This window comes from Mchenga conophoros, linkage group LG3, assembly GCF_057382185.1.
Source record: "Mchenga conophoros isolate Kocher_MC1m ecotype Shallow Benthic linkage group LG3, M_conophoros_male_GT1.1, whole genome shotgun sequence".
In the NCBI taxonomy this organism is placed as follows: domain Eukaryota; kingdom Metazoa; phylum Chordata; class Actinopteri; order Cichliformes; family Cichlidae; genus Mchenga; species Mchenga conophoros.
In genome coordinates, this window is record NC_140528.1 from 5904879 (window position 1) to 5924657 (window position 19779).

The window sequence follows — 19779 nt, forward strand, 5'->3', positions numbered from 1 at the left end:
CTTTAAAGTCCCCAGAGATCAGGAAAAGGGCCTGAGGGTGCTGTGTTTGGAGTCTGCTGGTTACAGTGTGCAGGACCTCACAGGCTGCTGCAGCGTTAGCAGAGGGCGGGACATACACAGCTATCATAATCACGTGTGTAAACTCTCGTGGTAGATAGTACGGTCTCATGCTAACCGCTAGCAGCTCAATGTCCTTACAGCATAGCGTCTCTTTGATAGAGAAATGCCCAGAGTTACACCATCTATCGTTCACAAACACAGCCAGACCCCCTCCTCCCTTCTTACCACTCTCCGCTGTTCTGTCATAAGAGGCTCAGCAGCTAAAGCAGCACACCTGGGTCTCCCAGCCTATTAAAAGCAGCCCTTTGCTTCACCTGCTTCACTAAACATTATTATTTTAAGCAGAGTGGTGTGATTTATGTAGGCATTGCTGTGTGACAGGATGACTTTTCTTGCACACCCACCAAATGAGGGCGCACATGCTTCCACGCCCACTGGTGACTGCACACATCCTTTCAAGGAAGCATTTCATTCATCCCTAACAAATGGAACAAAACACTGTGCAGCGTGTTCAGGTTTGAACGTGGCCCTGGCCTCTCTCTGCATCCACCTGGCACATGCAACACACATCCACTCCCTGCTGAACTGCTTGTATTTGATGTGTTGAAGTTTTGGTAAAGTTTGAATAAATTCCACTTTATTTATAGGAACATTTCATCTGTGGACTCCTGCTTCCCCTCTCCTTGAGCCAGTTTGTGACGGGAACATGACATAAGAAAAGTAATTTATCCCTTTTTGATTCTGTGTATCTGGCGCTCATCCAGTGAGTTCACACTTGGCAGAAACAGACTGAATTTGTCTGGAGAACTTTGGCTTCAGCCAAGTTAGATAAACACACTGTGTCTCTGTCAAAACAGCAGTGTAGTTGTGGCACCCCTGTGAGGGAATGACCACATGAATATTATTTTGTGTAAAACACTCATGTAACGGGACATTTTTCATTGCTATATGTATTTATTTTCAGTTTCTTTAAGAGGATAGAAAATCCATGTAACAGGGATTCATTTTATGTTAGAAAGCAGTGAGGGCGGAACTTTGGTGCTTGCTCCGGGGTTTCGGGGAGCAGTAAGTGGAGCCCACCTTCCGCTGCTTCCTCAGACACGTTCTGGAGGAAAGCAGAGACGCATCGTGTCTTCCTTACTCTGCTCTTCACCTGCTTTTACAGGTCGGTACACGGTGCTCGCACCGAAAATGTTGTTTATTGTCACCATGGTTACCCACGTTAATGTGAATGGGAGAGTTAAGGCGGTCCGCCAAAGTTATTTATATGTAAACACGGGAGAAAACCAGAGGAGTGTCCCGCGCGACCGCACCGCGAGCCCGCTCGTTAGGTGGAGCGCTCGTGAAGCAGAGTCAGTGCGCTCCTATGCTCTGTGCAAACGTGTTGTAATGCTCCAATCAAATCAGTTCTGTGAGATGTGAATGTTAATAGTTCTGTTAAAGTGACTGAGTAGATTAGCTAGTGTAACACAAGCACTCTGAGCAACTCTGTGTAGCTAACAGAGGCATTCATGGGTTGATTCAACAAGCTGTGTTTCATGATGCACTAAATAGTGATTTTGCCAGTAAATTACTGGAGGGAACAAATGTAATGTATTTACCAATGCTGTTATTGAATAGAACTGTTTAGCCAGTAAGACACTGCAGAAGACAATGTGATGTGTTTATTGATATGATAAAAGGATGTAGCTGTTATGGAAAGAAGTGTGAACTTGAGAAACTGAACCAGTTAAAAAGAGTATATTTCACTGATGTTGTGAAATAAGTAAATGTAATTGATGTGAATGAGGAACCAGCTGAACAGTATATTGAAAGCTCATGTTTAGTGTTTTATAGCATTTATTTGTGTGAAATAAATCAGACTCAGACACGTTCTGGAGGAAAGCAGAGACGCATCGTGTCTTCCTTACTCTGCTCTTCACCTGCTTTTACAGGTAACATATTTGTCATCGAGGTCTTCATCCTTGGGACCCGTAACATAGTAACTTCTTCATTGTTATACTTCTATAGTTTTCCCATTTTGTGAGCTGTGGATGTGGAAAGTGTCTCAGTGACACATCCACATGAAAACGGCGTTACCTTCGTTCATTTGCACGTCAAATGAACGAGCTGTTTGGACTTTAACGTCACAGCTGATGCTTCGATACTCGAACTCAAGAGTTCAGCTTCCACTCAGAGGTACAAGTACACACAGCAAAGATAAACGTGTACACAAGGTGGAACCCACAAGTGCACAGCTCCAACCAGAGATGGGAAGTAATCCGATTACTTTTTTCAAGAAACGAGTAAAGTGAGGGATTACTATTGCAAAAAAGGTAATTAGATTACTGTTACTTTCCCGTAAGCACGCTGCGTTACTGCGTTACTAAAACCGCAGCTGTGTGCAGATGAACAATGGATAATCTATCGAGTGTGGAGAGAGTGTGAGCGTGCAGCGTTTAAAGCGTGGAAGCACTGACCTTACTTTGAGTTTGACTCTGTAAAAAGTGACAAAAACATTAGCATCCGCTGTTCACTGCGTGGGAAGACAACATGCTCACTCACTATGTGTTAATGGGCATGCTTATTTATAACTTTGATAAAATGTCATAAAAATAATTCCATGCCAGCTCACCATTGGTGATCAGGTAGTTTCTGTTCCAGTTCCAGTCCCATAAATCATGAAGCTTGCTGCCAGAAAAGCTTCAAATCTCCTTTGAAAGCTGTTTGTGGTCTTGATTGTGGGAGCTTCAGTTGTCTGACTCCAGCTGCCACACAGTGCTCACTGATATCATTTGCAAAAACCCCAGTGTGACAATATTTATCAGTGAAGCAGAAATCAGGAAGTGACGACTTTTCTTTGAACATTTGCTAAGGCTAAGCTGTGCTTTCTACCACAGTTGGGAATTTCCTGGTTTACAACAAATTATTGTGTCAACACCGCATAAGATTTCAAACTACAGGAAAATCACTGGAGTTATAAGAGGCAGACAACGACACACACACCACATGCATGCTGTTGCTATTTATTGTGGATTAACCTGTCAAGGGCAAGAACAAAATAATTCTGCCTCAAATACAGGAAATCATAGCTTTCCTGTATTTCCTCCATTGTTGGCATGCTGGTTAGTGCTGTTGCTCCACAGTAAGAAGGTCCTGGGCTAAATTATCCATGAATGTAAACGGCTGTGTGTTTCTATCTGATAGACTGGTGAGCTGTCCAGGGTGTACCCTGCCTGGTAACCTATCACTTCAGGGTTATTTCCCAGCCCTGCTGCAACCAGGATAGAGATAGGAGGATGGTAGTTGTTGTAGACCCATTCAATTTCAATTGAAGGATTAAAATGTTCCAGGAGCTCAACTTACTCCATCTGAACATGTTTCAATCGTGTTTTATGAACACAACATGCAGCTTTACTGAATATGAAAAGGTTGTGTTGATTTAACTCAGTTGTTTAAGTTTCTGCCAAAGCAAAACCTTTGTGTGCAACCAGTGTCCACTATTGGATCAAGTAAATCCAACATGTTTTTGTCAGTGCAAGGAGGAGTTACGGTGCCTGTATTCCTGCACAATATTGTCCCGGGAGGGAGGAAAACTTTCTGGTGAAGTTTTGGTTGATTTTTGGGTTTTGCTTGACACTAGGTTGATTTTATCAGTGAGGTTTGGATTGTTTTCTTTCTCTAAGAGAGAGAAAGATGGTTTTATGCTTGGACATGTTTGCAATGGGCCCCAGTATTTGTTACTTTATTAGTATTTTATTGGTTGGGTTTGTTTGTGCTTTTGTTACAGTGCACTGAGATAAGAACATCTGAGAGGTGTGATCCACCGCTGGTGATATTTTGGTATTTTGTGAGTTCCCGATTTAACAAATCAGCTCTTTAATCCAGACCTGAGAGGTTGAACTTTAAAGCGCTATAAAATATTCTTACTGGAAACAGTGGCAAAGTGTTTTTCTCCATGATTATAATGAGCTTGGGAGAAATTCACTTATATGTGACATTGATCACATGAGAAGTCCTGAGCCTAAAAGGATTGCAGCGAGTCAATCCAGTCCAAAAACAAGGAGCTGTTTTCCTTTAAAATGATGACGTCATCTTGCTGGTGATGGAGGCTCGAATAGGCTGCGCGTGAGACTCCATTATCAGCAATATCTGGTATGAATGTGTGTGGATGTATGCATGTGACTGGACTGTGACGGACTGACGACTAAAAGTTTAACTGACTTGATACTGAGACAAAAACGGTGCCGACTTTAGGATTAGTGAATGTCCACAACAATTCACCCAGCCTGTAGAAGAAGGGTGGAGGTTTTGTCTTGTTTTGTTGTTGCAGGAGCAGAAGGATGACAGAGACTAAAGGGGGAGGCTGTAGCTTCACATGAGTGTGAGCTGCAGACTGAACCCTTTGGTTGCTAATGTTGAGTCACTGATGTTTGCATTAAGAAAATTGTGTTTTATTAGCTGTGTTTTAATTAAGGTATCACATTATATTGTTGGGAATGTTAAATGCTAAAGTGAAGAAAAGCTTTGATTTCACTCATGACTGAACATGTTATTATTAACCATAGCAGGCCACTGTAAAGTGTCAATTAACTGTTATAGAGGAAAAAAAGGCCAAAAACTCTGTTAATACCTATGAATAACAGGGAATGATAGACTTGTCACATTCAAAATAGAGATATGTAATAACAAACACGGGTCCGTGTCATTTAGGTTCTCCATTGAAATAGTCAATCATTTAGAAAAGTAGAATATATATATATATATGTCTCAACGCTGTTTCTCAATAATATTAAAAACCTAAAAACTATTGTTGTGGAAGATAGAAGTCACTGTGACAGCCCTCTGACTGTGGAGGATGTTTGTAATCCTATTTCTGCACTTAAGGCCAACAAATCTCCCGGCACAGATGGTTTAACTGCAGAGTTTTATGAACCATTTTCTAATCTCCTGGCTCCGTTCTTACTGCAGCTTTTCATAGGAAGTGTAGAGAATAACATCCTCCCTCCTACTCTTACTCAGGGTCTCATAACACTTATTCCAAAGCCAAACAAAGACTTACTTCTTATTGATAATTGGAGACCCATCTGTCTGCTCAATGATGACTATGAGATTATGGCTTTAGTACTTGCTAACAGAATGAAAGAGTTCTTGGACACAATTATCGATGAGACACAATCAGGCTTTATGAGAAACAGACACCTTTCTAAGAACATGAGACTGGTTTTAGATCTACTTGATTACTCTGATTTGGTATCTGACTATAGCTTCATTCTCTTCCTGGATTTTTAAAAGGCTTTTGATACAATTGAACATCAATTTATTTTCCACTTTTTGGAAAAATTTGGCATTTTTCTGTAAAGCTATCAAAACCTTGTACACGAATGGCAATAGCTCAATTAAAATGATTAAGACTCCACCCCGAGATTTGACCTGTTATACAAGGAATCAGCACAGCTGATAAGGAGCTCATCATCAGCCAGCTAGCTGATGACACCACACTCTTCTTGAAGAATGCAAATCAAATCCGTCCAGCCCTTAGTGTTATTAGTGATTTCTCTGAGGCATCTGCTTTATGTCTAAATCTAAAAAAATGTGAATTACTAGCAATTAAAGGCTGCACTGCAAATGCTCTCTGTAACATTTCTGTTAAACAAGAAGTCACATGCCCAGGACTGTTAATATCCAAAGACCAAAAGTCAAGATGCTCGTCAAACTTGTCAAACAGTGTTGGGGAATTCTCAATGGTGCTTGGTGCCATACCCTCAGGGACTTTAATGTTATATAAAAACACTGACAGCTCAATATCTGCCTCAGTCACTCTCCCTGATCCAGCTGAGTCAGCAGTGGGAAAAATCTGCTTTTCACAGGAACTTGGTAACAGCAATAAGAGAATACGTAGTTTATTACAGCGGGGAGTCTCTGGCTGGCTGCAGCGGCATCTAATAACCAACTCGCAAAACAAAATAAAAACAACACAACAAACAGATATTATGATACAGACTTATAATCTGCACCGATGTTTTTTCTAAATTATATAAAGTGAGCGCGAGAGCCCTCGGTGCGCCTGCGCGCTGCTGAAGTCAAAGTAAACTTTATTGTCATCTCCGCTACAGACAGTCCAGCATATAGAGAGACGAGACGACGAGGCTGCAGTTACAGCGGTGCAAGTAAACAAACAACAAATATAAGAAGAGTAAGAAAATAAATCTACACTTTAGGACTCGGGGTAAAGGATCAATAACAATTTAAATTTATAATTTACAGTTTGATGATTTAAAGTCTCACACAACCCGTCAAAAGGGGCGGGGCCGGCTGCTTCCAAGTAGAGCACATTTCATTTATAATGATGTAAATCCAAGCCCATCATGGATTCACGATCTGAATCCTGGGTTGTGTGAAATCCCAGAAATCAACCTTAGACAAAGTGAATCTGTGAACTAAGGTGTAGGTCTGTTAGGTTAATTGTGCTGATCCTCGGGTTGGGGGATTTGTGTTTGTACTGGAGCGCAAAATTCAAACCAATGGAAGATGGACAACAAAAGTTCAAAGCCATCAGGTGCTCAGTTTATGTATTTATTTTTGGCCTACATCAGTAAGAAATGCCAAATTATATACACAAAGTTACAGGAATCACCACTCCTGTTATTCATGATGATTTCAGTAACATCACATAATAACATGTAACGTTATTATGTGATGTGCGCACTGTTAATGCTGATACTGTGGTGAAATTCTCTGCTTCTTTTGTGTATTCTGCATCTATTACGTCAGATTGTCTTACCCCTCATATGGTTGAGAATTTTGCCAATACCCTGTTAACTACATGTTCCTCCATCCTCGACACTGTGGCACCTATTAAAATGAAGCGCCCCAGAACTTACTCACAATGTTGGTTAAGTGACTCTGTTCGCGCTCTACGACGTGCGTGTCGGCGGGATGAGAGAAGGTGGAGGAAAGATAAACTCCAGGCATCTTACGACTAGTCGCTTGAAGTTTCAAACTGCTGCCAAAATGGCTAAAGCAGCTTTTCTTTCAAAAATTATCTCTACCAATGGTAACAATCCTCGAATTTTATTTAAAATTTTTAACTCTGTGGTCAACCCCTGCCCCACTATGCCGCTGCCGTGCTCCACGGTTCTTTGCGAACAATTTTTAAATTATTTTTTAGATAAAGTCTCATCTCTTAAATCTGCTCTTCCTTTAATGACAGGCCCTGCGTTTACCCCTGACTGTTCCTCTTCCTTCTATCAGTTTGAACCCGTTTCACTCCCTACTCTTAAGCGTCTGGTTGAACAAATGAACAATACTAATCTCGTATATGATGTTCTTCCATCTTGTATAGTTAAGGACTGTTTCAGTGCAATTGGACCTAGTATATTGTCCCTTTTGAACTCTTCTTTGCTCTCTGGTTGCGTACCATCAGCCTTTAAACATGCTATAATTCAGCCTGTTCTTAAAAAAAGGAACCTCGATTATAATGATTATGCGAACTATAGGCCGATTTCCAAGCTTCCGTTCTTGGCCAAAATTCTTGAGAAGATAGTGTTGCTTCAACTCCAGGCCTACCTGGATGAGAATAGCATTAATGATAAATTCCAATCGGCCTTCAAACCACATCATAGCACTGAGTCAGCGCTGCTCCGAGTTCTCAATGACCTTCTACTAATGGCTGATAATGGGCGCTCCTCGGTCCTAGTGCTATTGGATTTATCGTCGGCTTTCGATATGGTTGATCATAAAATCCTATTGGCGAGACTTGAGCACACTGTAGGCATCAAGGGTGTTGCCTTGGATTGGTTTAAATCATACTTGTCCAATCGGCTCTCCTCGGTTCACTTGGCCACTTCCTCTTCCTTCGCTGTACCTGTCTGTTGTGGTGTCCCTCAGGGATCTGTGTTAGGCCCTACTCTGTTCTCATTGTACATGCTTCCATTAAGCGCTATCTTTGAGAAATATCACATCGCTTTTCATTATTATGCTGATGACATTCAGATCTACTTTGAGTTAAATGATGACCTAGCTTTGTCCTTGAATAGTTTTCGAGAGTGCATGTGTGAGGTCAGGCAATGGCTCCTGGCAAATACTCTTATCCTTAATGATAAGAAAACTGAAATTGTGGTCTTTGGCAGTGACGTCCTTCGTGCCAAACTTCGTGATGCTTTTGGTTTTCTCACTAGCCCATTTTTTCGACACTGTTAGGAATTTGGGCGTGTTACTTGACAGCTCATTTAAACTTGATAGACAAGTGTCTGCTGTTGTTAGATCCAGTTTTTACCAACTCCGCCTTATTTCTAAGGCCAGGCAGTATATCCCGCATAAAGACCTGGAAAAACTCATCCATGCCTTTGTAACTTCGAGGCTGGATTACTGCAATTCACTCTATTTTGGACTCCACACTGCCCTCCTCCATAGTTTACAGACAGTCCAAAATGCTGCTGCACGCATTCTAACCAAAACTAAGAAGTTTGCCCACATTACTCCCGTCCTAGCTGATTTGCACTGGTTGCCTGTGAAATACCGTATCCAATTTAAAATTCTGCTGTTTACTTTTAAAATCACTAATAACACAGCACCGAGCTATCTTAAGGTACTCTTAAGCTTATATGTTCCTGCTAGGGCTTTAAGATCATCCTCACAGTTACTGTTGGTGCAGCCTAGATCTCGGCTGAAGTCTAGAGGTGATCGAGCATTTGCCCTGGCCGCACCAGAGTTGTGGAACAACCTTCCCATTGGCATTCGGGCGTCTGACTCTATTCAATCTTTTAAATCACGGCTTAAAACGTATTTGTTTAATCTTGCGTTTTCTACTGGTTAAATGCTGGCCTTGTCTGCAGTGATTTATTTTACTAATTTTCCTATCTTGCTTTTTATTTGCACTGTGTATGTCTTATCCCCATTGTGTGTTGATGGCACAGTTATATTGTGCTATAGCTATGCGCTATAGTTATATTTTTTCTATTGGTGGCTTTTTCCTGTGAACATAATTCTACACTTTTATTTTTATGACTCTGATTATACTTGTGTTAATTTGTTCTATGTTAAGCACTTTGGCATGCCGTTGGTTTTTAAATGTGCTCTATAAATAAAGATTGTTGTTGTTGTTGTCCTGTAAGCACAGTCTGCCTGTGTCTTTTCTCTGCAAATGAACATTTTCAGCCAATATAGGTAATACATCAACATGGCTGCCGTGGCTAAGTTAGGAATATTTATAATGTCATTTCCAAAACTTGCATATGATCTGCAATTTGTAGCAGATCTACTGACTGTCACAGAGCAGCTGGAGCAGTCTCAAATGCAGGTCAGTCCACTGCTGCCACCTGTGGCCAAGTACCATAGCTACTGCTGGATGAACTCGTGACACATCTGCACCTGTTTCTATGAACACATTGAGTCTGAGTGGCTGCACTTACACTGGTGCATTCAAACATATTGAAAGATGCCAGCAATGTGGATTGTCAAGACTCAAACTAACCATAATCGATGCCCTGGCTCTCTCTCTCTTGCTCTTCAATCTCTCTCTCTTGCTCTTCCATCTCTCTTGCTCTTTTATTTCTCTCTCTTGCTTGCTCTCTCTCTTCCTTTTCCTAAATCCCTCGTTTTGCACAGTCCCTGACGTGCTCGCCGTTGTTTTTTCCCTGCTAATTTTAGCATCACACGGCACAGCTTCTGTATCACGTGGTATAAGGCTCCGCCCTTGTCATTTGTTGAGCAGGAAGAGTGAGCGCTTGTTTTCATGCAGAGTACGTCCCGGATCAAAATGTGAAGTTTTACAAATCACCACTTCTTTAGTGAATATCATTTCAGTCTCAGACAATCTCGTTTCTCTTACAGAGGTTGAATGCACCTTCTGCGGATGGCGGTACCACACAGTGTGCGTGGACTTCCCCTGCACAGAAGGCAACTACAAATGCTGTGAATGCTAAATAAAGAGAAACAAATGATCCCTGTTGTCTTTGCTTGATGATTGGTTTGAGTCTTGACAATCCACATTGCTGGCGTTGCATCTTTCAATGCCAGCAATGGCAGGTATCAGTGCTCAAACCTTTTGTGTTTGTTTCCAACAAGTTGCCCACCTCGGGAAACAAAAATGTGTTCTTTTACTTGTCAGATGAACATATGAGACACTTTGACTCTTCAGTGCAGTGTGGAGCCTAACAAAGATCTGTTTTGTGTCCCAGCTGATCAGCAGGAGGAGGAGAGTCTGACGGAGCAGCAGAGGAACATTTTCAGCTACTTGGACTCAGCTCAGCCACTACAGAGGAAACAATGAGCTCAACACAGAAGGTGACAGACAGAGCAGGACCATATGACCAAAGATATTTATCACCATATACATTTGAACATTTGCCATAACGATGTAGCTGACGATAGAATTGACACCAGACAAAATACTTTACAGCTGCACAACTTTATTAAAAACCCATCAATGTATTTTCACTGAAACAAGCAGCTGTTGTTTATGTGCATTAAAGTTATATAAAAATGTAACAGTGCAAATGCAAATTCCTCGCTGACAGTTTAACCAAAAGGCGTTTCCAGTGGAAACTGGCCGACACATCCTGAGCATAACCATGTATAATATCCACTAAACTTCAGAAGAGGTTATACAGTCGTGGCCAAAAGGTTTGAGAATTGCATAAATATTGGAACCTGGAGAAGTTGCTGCTTAAGATTTTATAATACAGATTTGTACTTTATTTCAGATTGAACCTTTAAAGGGGCATTTCTGGACTTTTAAACACCAGTATGTTCCTATAGACCAAATATTTAAAGACCAAAAATGTTCTTCTCTCTTCTCTTCTCTCCCCTTGTTCTCTCTCGTATTTCTGAGAGTGTATCATGTAACACTATAGATCAACTTAGCTCAGAATATATAAAGCATATAAACAGTTACAGCAATATGATGCAACAAAGACAGCAGCTACTGATCCAAAATACTCAAAGCTTCATAGAACTGAAACCAACATTTATTTTTAGCTCCATTCTGCTGCTGATACAGACTTTAGGTTTCTGAACATTAAACTTGTTGCTGCCTTTCATAGTGTGTAACTTGAAGGCCCTGAGTACTTTCTCCCACACTGGAAACACTGGGATGATCACATTATTTGAGCATTACCTAATAAGACTGATTCAGCACAGACAGTTATGTTAAACTTTCCTAGCAGTCCTTCACAAACAGGGAACAGTCTGTCTATTCTCTCCATCTGTCAGCTGCTGCTGGCTCTTCCTCCTCCTCTTCCTCACACACTGCTGAGTTTGTCCTGGTGGATCATCAGGGCTGCAAAGCCTCACAGATGATGTGCAGCAGTGGCTCCCTCAGTCTGTCCTCACTCTGGACACTTGCAGTCGTCACACATGGAAATCAAATGCGTGATAAGCTGCAGGATTCAAACACAAGTGTAACTTATAAACACATGTTCATACTTTTATTCCACAATCAGAGAGAAAGAAACAGAGAGAGAGTGCAGGACAGACAGACAGGTGACAGTCTCAGGTGTACACACTGCTACACAACAGCACCAGAGAAGCAGGATTTAGTGTTTGTGTTATTACGAGTGTAAACAAGAAGAGTTCCAGATGGTGCAGTGGACACATGTGTGACTGCTGTGATTAAAGCATCTTTCTTTCAGCTTAACAAGTGAACCGTCAGCTCGTTCAAACACACGTTAAAGTCCGTTTGGCTCGACACCACCGAACAGAGGCAGCAATATAACACAGCTAACATTAACAGTGCAGTGAATCCTGCTTGTGCCGTGATGTTCAGGACTGCAAACCGAGCAGCATCACTGACTTTCAGCTTGTTGTGTTTGTGGATATATGACTGACTTTAATTATCCACAAAATCATCACATTCTCTGTCAGATTAAGGTCGACTATTGAACGGCGTATATTTTAAAGGCTTTAAAACCAAGTTAACGCTGAAAGTACAAACATCACTAATGTCACATAACTCTGCCGACAAGGCATAGCTATGGCTATGAAATGCTCTTTGTGTATCACTTCTTCATTATGAAAGATGTCATTAATGCACTAGTAATGTCTCATCTGGAGTATTGTTCAATCATTTGGTCAGCAGCTAATAAGACAGATCTTAACAGACTTCAGTTAGTCCAGAATAAGGCGTCCAGATTAGTGTGAAGATGTTCATACTATACTAATATTGATCAAATGCATAATAACCTTTCTTGGCTTCCTGTACAGGCTAAAATATTCTATGGCTTACTTGTAGTTCTAAAGAAAGCAATTCTGTTAAACACACCACATTTATTCTGCTCAGCTGCAGTATCCAGATGAAATACATCATCATATTACACAGTTTTCAACAAGCTGCAATTTAGTAAATGCTCGAGTTAAAAGTAACGTTTTGTAAAACTGTTACATTTAGAGCAACTTTTAAGTGGAATAAGTTGCCTTAAAAAATTAGAGAATTATTCAAAACTTCAATGAACACTTAAAAGCCGATTTACAGAGCTTTTAGTTGTTGTAAATATTGTAAGACATGATTTGTTTTTGAAATTTGTGTAATGTGCCTCAATGTTATTGATATTATTATTATTATTATTGATTGCTTATATTTGAACAATTGTGAAACCTCACTGTGGATGTAAGAGTGAAATTATGTGGATATCTTGAATCCACTTCATTGTGTAATATTTTATGTGAGTATTTGACGGAAGACGAGCAACATCTGTTGTGGAAGCTAACGGGGTTCCTTTAGAATAAACAAACATAGGATTTATTATCACTGAATAATTATGTATAAATCTATACAAATTATAGAAATATGTAATAGGAAACAACAAAATAATCTAAATTATAAAATAATGTGTGTGTGTGTGTGTGTGTGTGTGTGTGTGTGTGTGTGTGTGTGTGTGTGTGTGTGTGTGTGTGTGTGTGCATGATTTTATTGTTTGAACAGTCATGAATTATCTTTAACAGCAGGTTGGATGTAATGTGTTAGAACTACCAGCAGGTGGGGATAAGAGACCTTTAAGGTGTTTGGTGCCACGCTCCACCTTCAGGTTTAAAACTAGTGTTAATGGAGTTTGAAGGTTGAGTTTGTTCCACGACTGCATTTCACTCACTGCCTCTGTTTGTATCTCTGTCACTGCAGGACCAACATGGAGCCAGAAGTCAGCGCTCTCAGGAGGCCGACAAACCTCACAGAAGAAAGGGAGAGAAAAAACACACCTGTGACGAGTGTGGGAAGGGTTTTACTGTGAGGGCTAAACTAAAACAGCATCAGGTCATCCACACTGGAGAGAGACCGTTCAGCTGTGACTTGTGTGGGAAGGGTTTTTCCTTGAAGGGTCACCTAAAACAACACCAACTCATCCACAATGGAGTTAAAGCATACAGCTGTGATCAGTGTGGCAGAGCTTTTACTCAAAGTAGCAGCTTACAGAGGCATCTAGTTACCCACTCTGGAATTAAGGCATACAGCTGTGACGAGTGTGGGAAGGGTTTTACTGTGAGGGCTAAACTAAAACAGCATCAGGTCATCCACACTGGAGAGAGACCGTTCAGCTGTGACTTGTGTGGAAAGTCTTTTTCCTTGAAGGGTTCCCTAAAAAATCACCAACTCATCCACAGTGGAGTTAAAGCGTACAGCTGTGATCAGTGTGGCAGAGCTTTTACTCGCAGTAGCCACTTACAGAGGCATCTAGTTACCCACTCTGGAATTAAGCCATACAGCTGTGATCAGTGTGGCAGAGCTTTTACTTGCAGTAGCAGCTTACAGAGGCATCTAGTTACCCACTCTGGAATTAAGCCATACAGCTGTGATGAGTGTGGGATGGAGTTTACTCTGAAGGCTTCACTAAAACAGCATCAGGTCATCCACACTGGAGAGAGACCGTTCAGCTGTGACTTGTGTGGAAAGTCTTTTTCCTTGAAGCGTTACCTAAAACAACACCAACTCATCCACAGTGGAGTTAAAGCGTACAGCTGTGATCAGTGTGGCAGAGCTTTTACTGACAGTAGCAGCTTACAGAGGCATCTAGTTACCCACTCTGGAATTAAGCCATACAGCTGCGACATCTGTGGAAAAACTTTCAGCCAGAGAGGGTACCGAAATACACACCTACGCATTCACACCAGACATGATGTGTACTGCTGTGAACAGTGTGGCAAATACTTTACAACAGACGCACAGTTACAACAACACATGTTTACCCACACTGAGGAGAGACCTTATGAATGTGACCTGTGTGAGAAGACTTTTAAAGCTCCACATGACCTGAGACGACACCAACAGATCCACACCAGAAAGAGACTCTACAAGTGCAGCTACTGTGAGGTATGTATTTATATTGTTATCTTGTCATTTTAGCCTGACTGTTTGGAACAACTCTGCTCATTAAACTGTGTTAGCATGTTAGCAATTCTACTGCATGGAAAAGCAGCTCTGAGTGATTATTCAGATTTTCCTTTCAGTTATGATTTTAGTATTACTGTAGTATTATGGTGGTAGTATTGTAGTTATTGCAGCCCAGTAAACTGAGTGTGTTAACTGAAACAGTCAAATGTAGTTGGACGTCTGCAGAGATGCTCTTTATTTCAGGCGACGTTCAGGATACAAATGTTGAAGGACTGACTTACACAGTCTTTGTGTCTTTGTTTAGAAGCAGAGCGACACAGATGGATCCAGTTCTCAACCCTGTCATCACTGTGGTGGTGGGAAAGACTTTCATTGTGACCTCTGTGGAAAAACTTTCAGTTGGCAAAATACCCTAAAAGTACATCAACGTAGACACACTGGAGACAAACTGAAATACTGCAAAGAATGTGGGAGAAGCTTCACCACATCAAGTGAGTTAAAACAACATGAACTGATTCACAGTGGGGTTAAAAAGCACCTCTGTGATCAGTGTGGGTCATCCTTCACCACTGCAGGTCAGCTTAAATCACACAAAGGAGTCCACACAGGAGAGAAACCACACAAGTGCAGACACTGTGAGAGAAGCTTCTCACAGTCAGGTAATCGTAACATTCATGAACGTGGACACATGGAAGGAAACTACAGCTGTGACCAGTGTGACAAGAGCTTCAGGAATCTCAGATCATACTCTGCACACAAACGATCCCACGTTACTAATAAACTGTTTCACTGTTACCAATGTGCCCAAACATTCACCTCATTGTCTGCTCTGTGCAAACATCAGCGCGATCACTCAGGGCTGAAATCACTCCCATCACTGGATCACAGTGAATCTGAAGACACAGAAAGATCCTCTGGTTTCTGTGTCAGACTCAAAAAGCTTGAGATCAGGCTCCACAGAGTTCAGATAGAATCTCCTGTAAAAATCTGATGAGGCAGCTGTGAATCAAACTCTTCCCCTAGTTCCATTTTAAGCTTTCAAAACTGTCCTACTGTAGAGTTCATGTCAAGTGGTTAGATTTCTTTTCATCAGTTGGTTGAAAACTGTTTCCTATTATAAAGTTTTTGTTTTAATGTATTTTGATCCACATAAATGTTTTCTTGTTCAGGTTCTTTATGTTATTGAATCTTGCAAATGTTAAATAAAAAATTCAAATGTTAAATATCTTCACTGATGGTTTAAATAAACTGTCCTTTCAGCTTTAGCTCCTAATTTATTCATTATTTATGGATGTAGCACAGCAGCCGTCTCTTGATTAACACATGGAGGGCTCGGGATCTGATGGTGTCGTCTCCCTAATTTGCCCACTCAGTAAATCTCACTCATGGCCAAGAAATTGAAATAAACCTTGTTTCCCTGCTGGATAGTGATCCACTGTAACTCTGCTCCTCCTTCCTGTTTAGGATTTCTGTGGCTGAAGTAAAATTCCCTCCATCCATCACTTATCCCAGCTAACCCAAAGTGAAATAAAGTTTTGCTGGTCTTAAAAAAGCATTACAATAATGGGCATTACCAATGCAAACTGAATGATACAGAAGATGAAAGAAGAGACTTTGATCAGTTAATAAAGCTCATGATCTGGATTCATTGTGGCTGCTACACAGATACTTCTGGGTCACTTCTCTCAGTTAGGAACCTTCCTCACCAAACTGACTGTTGGACCACACCCCTGGTTTCATGAGAAATTGTTTCAGCCATGATTTCTCTTCCTGTATTTCAGAGTAAAGACTGAAGTGACAAATGGAAGCATGTTTAAAAACACAATGTGAGAGAGACGTTCAGGTCCTTAGAAGTTACCCTGGGTTTTTCTGTCACCCTGCTAGATGTTACACACCTTGTTATTGGACTGATTTCTACTGCTGGACTACTCCTGCGGAGAGTAACAATACTCTTACTAATTAGCTTTCTGTATAATATTGGTGACGCTGAGCACGTTTCCAAGGCTACCATCTGTCGGGCAGTCAGGAATGTTACAGTTGCACTGAAACGTCTCCTGTACTCGTTTGTGGTGTTCCCCGGTCATAGACCCACAAGATTGCAGGTATCAGGATGACCAAAACTTAATTCATGATGTGGTGATACTTGAACTACTACTTAAATTTTACATTTATTTTCAGGGTTCCCAGGCGTGATTGGCTGTACAGATGGCACTCACATTCCAATCATTGCTCCTTCAGTAAATGAAGGAGACTATGTGAACAGGAAGTCTTTCCACAGCATTAATGTACAGGTACATAGTTCCCTGTAGCATTTCAAACTAACAAATTATTTCATTATAGTAATGGATGCTAATTTGTGTTCTCTGCACTGTGAAGATCATATGTGATGCTGCCAACATTATCACAAATGTGGAAGCCAAGTGGCCAGGCTCTGTCCATGACTCACAAATATTCCGTGAATGTACACTGAGCACAAAATTTGGACATGGTGAGTTGAGAATACCTTAAAATATATAAAGACCAATTGCTTCAGGGACATTTGAACTGAAGTATATCCTTCTGTCTTAGGAGAGTTCACTGGCTACTTGCTTGGTGATAGGGGGTATCCATGTTTACCCTATTTGCTTACCCCTTACTCTGACCCTGAACCGGGCCCACAGCAGCGATATAATCTGGCTCATTGCAGGACAAGAGCCAGAATTGAAATGACTATCGGAATGCTTAAGGCCCGGTTCCAGTGCCTGCAAAGACTCAGGGTCACCCCAGAAAGGGCATGTGACATTATTGTGGCATGTGTGATTCTTCACAACATTGCCACAATTAGAGGAGAACACTGTCCTTCTGAACCAAACATCAGCAGTGATCCAAACCATGAACATCCTGACCCTCCCACGGACATACAAGATGGAAGCGCAGTCAGAGACACCATATGTCACAATCATTTCTTTTGACCCATCACCTCAACATGTTGAAAGAAGAATAAACAGATTTTTTGTTCAACTGGCTTTATTGGTCGCCTGTGTTTCCTGTACACAAAGTATTAAAAGATGTAAACCTCATAAAGTGTCTCTGTTGCTTCCTCCTCTGTAACAGCTGTCAATGTTTCTTCATTATTTTCCTGTAGTAAAGAAATAAACAACATTGCTGTTCTACTGTAAACTCATATAATCTGTGGAGTATTACTCACAACTGCATGTTGGTCTGGCTCAACAGGAGGCTGCACCAGATGCAGTACACCACCACCATCAACTGATAGAATATGAGGTCTATACAGGTCACTTATAACTTACAAGGGACCAAATGGCAATTAACAAACATACCAATCACCTTACACTTCATTGTCATTATGCTCTCAAAGACAACCAAGACTGAGGGAAGGCAAAATCAGTAGGAAAATAACTTCACTACAAAATAATCCATTATGGTAAAGAGTTTATCAAATGAATGAGCAGCACTGCAAAGGTGACTGTGAAGAAAGGATGTATGCACATCATGTATTATTTTGAATTTACCCCCTATGTAGGCACTTGTGTCTTGCGGGATTATTGACTCAGAGGATGTCCCCGCAGAGATGCCTTCGGCCACAGGGCGCCCACTGTTTTGGCTGAGGGCCAACTGCTGAGCCTCTGTGAGTGGTGGTGGTGGAGGACCCCCACCTGTTTTTCAGGCCTCCGCTTTTTTTCTGTTGGCTATAACGGGCCACATTTGAGCATACAGAGTAAGCAAATATGTACTTGTAATGTGCTCAGATAATTTCAATAAGTGCTTACAGAAAGGAAATTAATGTAGCCTCTAACTGCAATTGATTTACATGGGACAAACAGACCAAGCACTATGGCTCATAATACAATTACACCTTACCTGTTTGGACTATATTTTTATATTTCATTTTTACTTGCTGCCAGGAACGTTTGGGGCCTGTTGGGTTGCACCTGTGCTCACATCACATCACAAAATAAAATGTATAAAATAACAAATAAAATAACATATGATAAAATAACGTGTTAAATGGGTGGAAATCCCTAGATCAATGTTTATATTAACACTCACGCATTGACTCTGTCGGAAGGATGCCGTCTGCAAGCAGAGCTGCTTGAACCTCAGCGCTGAGGTCCAGACTACTTCCTGTGAAGCCACGTGATGTAAATCTGCTGCTGTAACTTCACAGTTTACTGAAGCTAAATGCAACGTTACCATATAATCTGTTTTCAACAAAGGTTTCACTCCGTCCGGTGTTGATGGAATGATTCAGGCCGTACTCGTCAGGCTTCCCGTCGACCACACGCATTTCAGTCACAAACCCCGTGACTGACAACAAGGGAAACAGCAGAAGAAAAGATGTGAAAAATACTGGATGATGATGATGGAGGATTAACCGCGGTGGCTAAACTGTTTCCTGTCTTTGTGGGCGTACTCACAGGGAAGTTTCCAGGCACGTCAGTCTTGGTGGCTAAAGTCTCCATTTTCCAACATGTATCGCTACAGGTGCAAAGACACAACATTAATCATCAGTGTAAATATTTTAATGCTGTCCAAACGGTGTTTGCTTTGTCTGTCCTCTCGCACTCACAGAGGAAACGAGGACGCCACCTTCAACCCATCTTCAGTTGGCTCAACCATGGCCGGACTTCCTGTTGGCTTTGTGACAGCAAACCACTTGAAATGAGAGCAAACTGCAGTCAAGCACCACTTACAGCAACCTGTGGACACGCAAATGGAAAGCACTGAGAATCATACAGAAGCATAAGAGCTGTTTATTGTAACACGTGTGTGTGTGTGTGTGTGTGTGTGTGTGTGTGTGTGTGTGTGTGTGTGTGTGTGTGTGTGTGCACATTAATAATACACTGATGTATGTTAGTTTGATTTATGCTATATCTGAGAAAACAATTGCAGAATTTTACATCAAAGTTTCCAAAGCTGATGTTTTGTTGTTCACTCTGTTTTATATTCATATATCTGTGAAGGTTCTCAGTCATCCAGGTCATCGTAGTCAAAGGAGCTTGCAAAGAAAAGCGTCTGGACTTCTTTAAGTTACTTGAAGACGTTTCACCTCTCATCCGAGAAGCTTCTTCAGTTCTAAGGTCAAATGGTGGAGAGTCCCAGATATAAACCTAGTGGGAGTTTCCCCCCACAGAGGGACAAAAGGACCCCCTGATGATCCTCTAATCGCCTGAGCCAAGGTGTGAAACTGGGTGTGGGTCCCAATCAGCCAGAGTTTCGGGTGTGTTCATTGTGAAACCTGGCCCCACCTTATCATGCGAATTCCTGAGGTCAGATGGCCCAGGATGTGAGTGGGCGTTAAGGCGTCTGGGAAGGGATCTCAAAACTGGATTATAGATGGCAGAGAGTTGGTGTCGTAAACCCCGCCTCTGTTCAATGATGGTCGCTCACAGTGGACATAGATGGCTTCTTTCACT

The 19779-nt window shown here is 41.4% G+C and overlaps 2 protein-coding genes across 2 annotated transcripts in view; both read left to right on the top strand.

Annotated features, from left to right (window-relative positions):
- LOC146577088 (protein NLRC3-like) overlaps window positions 1–19779 on the top strand; it is a 107413-nt gene that overhangs the window by 45276 nt on the left and 42358 nt on the right. The gene's annotated exons all lie outside the window — the stretch shown is intronic.
- On the top strand, window positions 10186–17366 carry LOC146577089 (uncharacterized). The gene is made up of 3 exons (XM_085268168.1): window positions 10186–10326; window positions 13157–14341; window positions 14667–17366. The coding sequence occupies exons 1-3, from the start codon at window positions 10309–10311 to the stop codon at window positions 15351–15353; spliced, it is 1890 nt and encodes a 629-aa protein (XP_085124294.1). The 5' UTR covers window positions 10186–10308; the 3' UTR covers window positions 15354–17366.

Bases quoted from the DNA above. Each gene is read 5' to 3' on its own strand.
- LOC146577089 (XM_085268168.1), top strand. The intron at 14,342-14,666 runs GTATGTATTTAT...GTCTTTGTTTAG, and splicing joins ACAAGTGCAGCTACTGTGAG to AAGCAGAGCGACACAGATGG.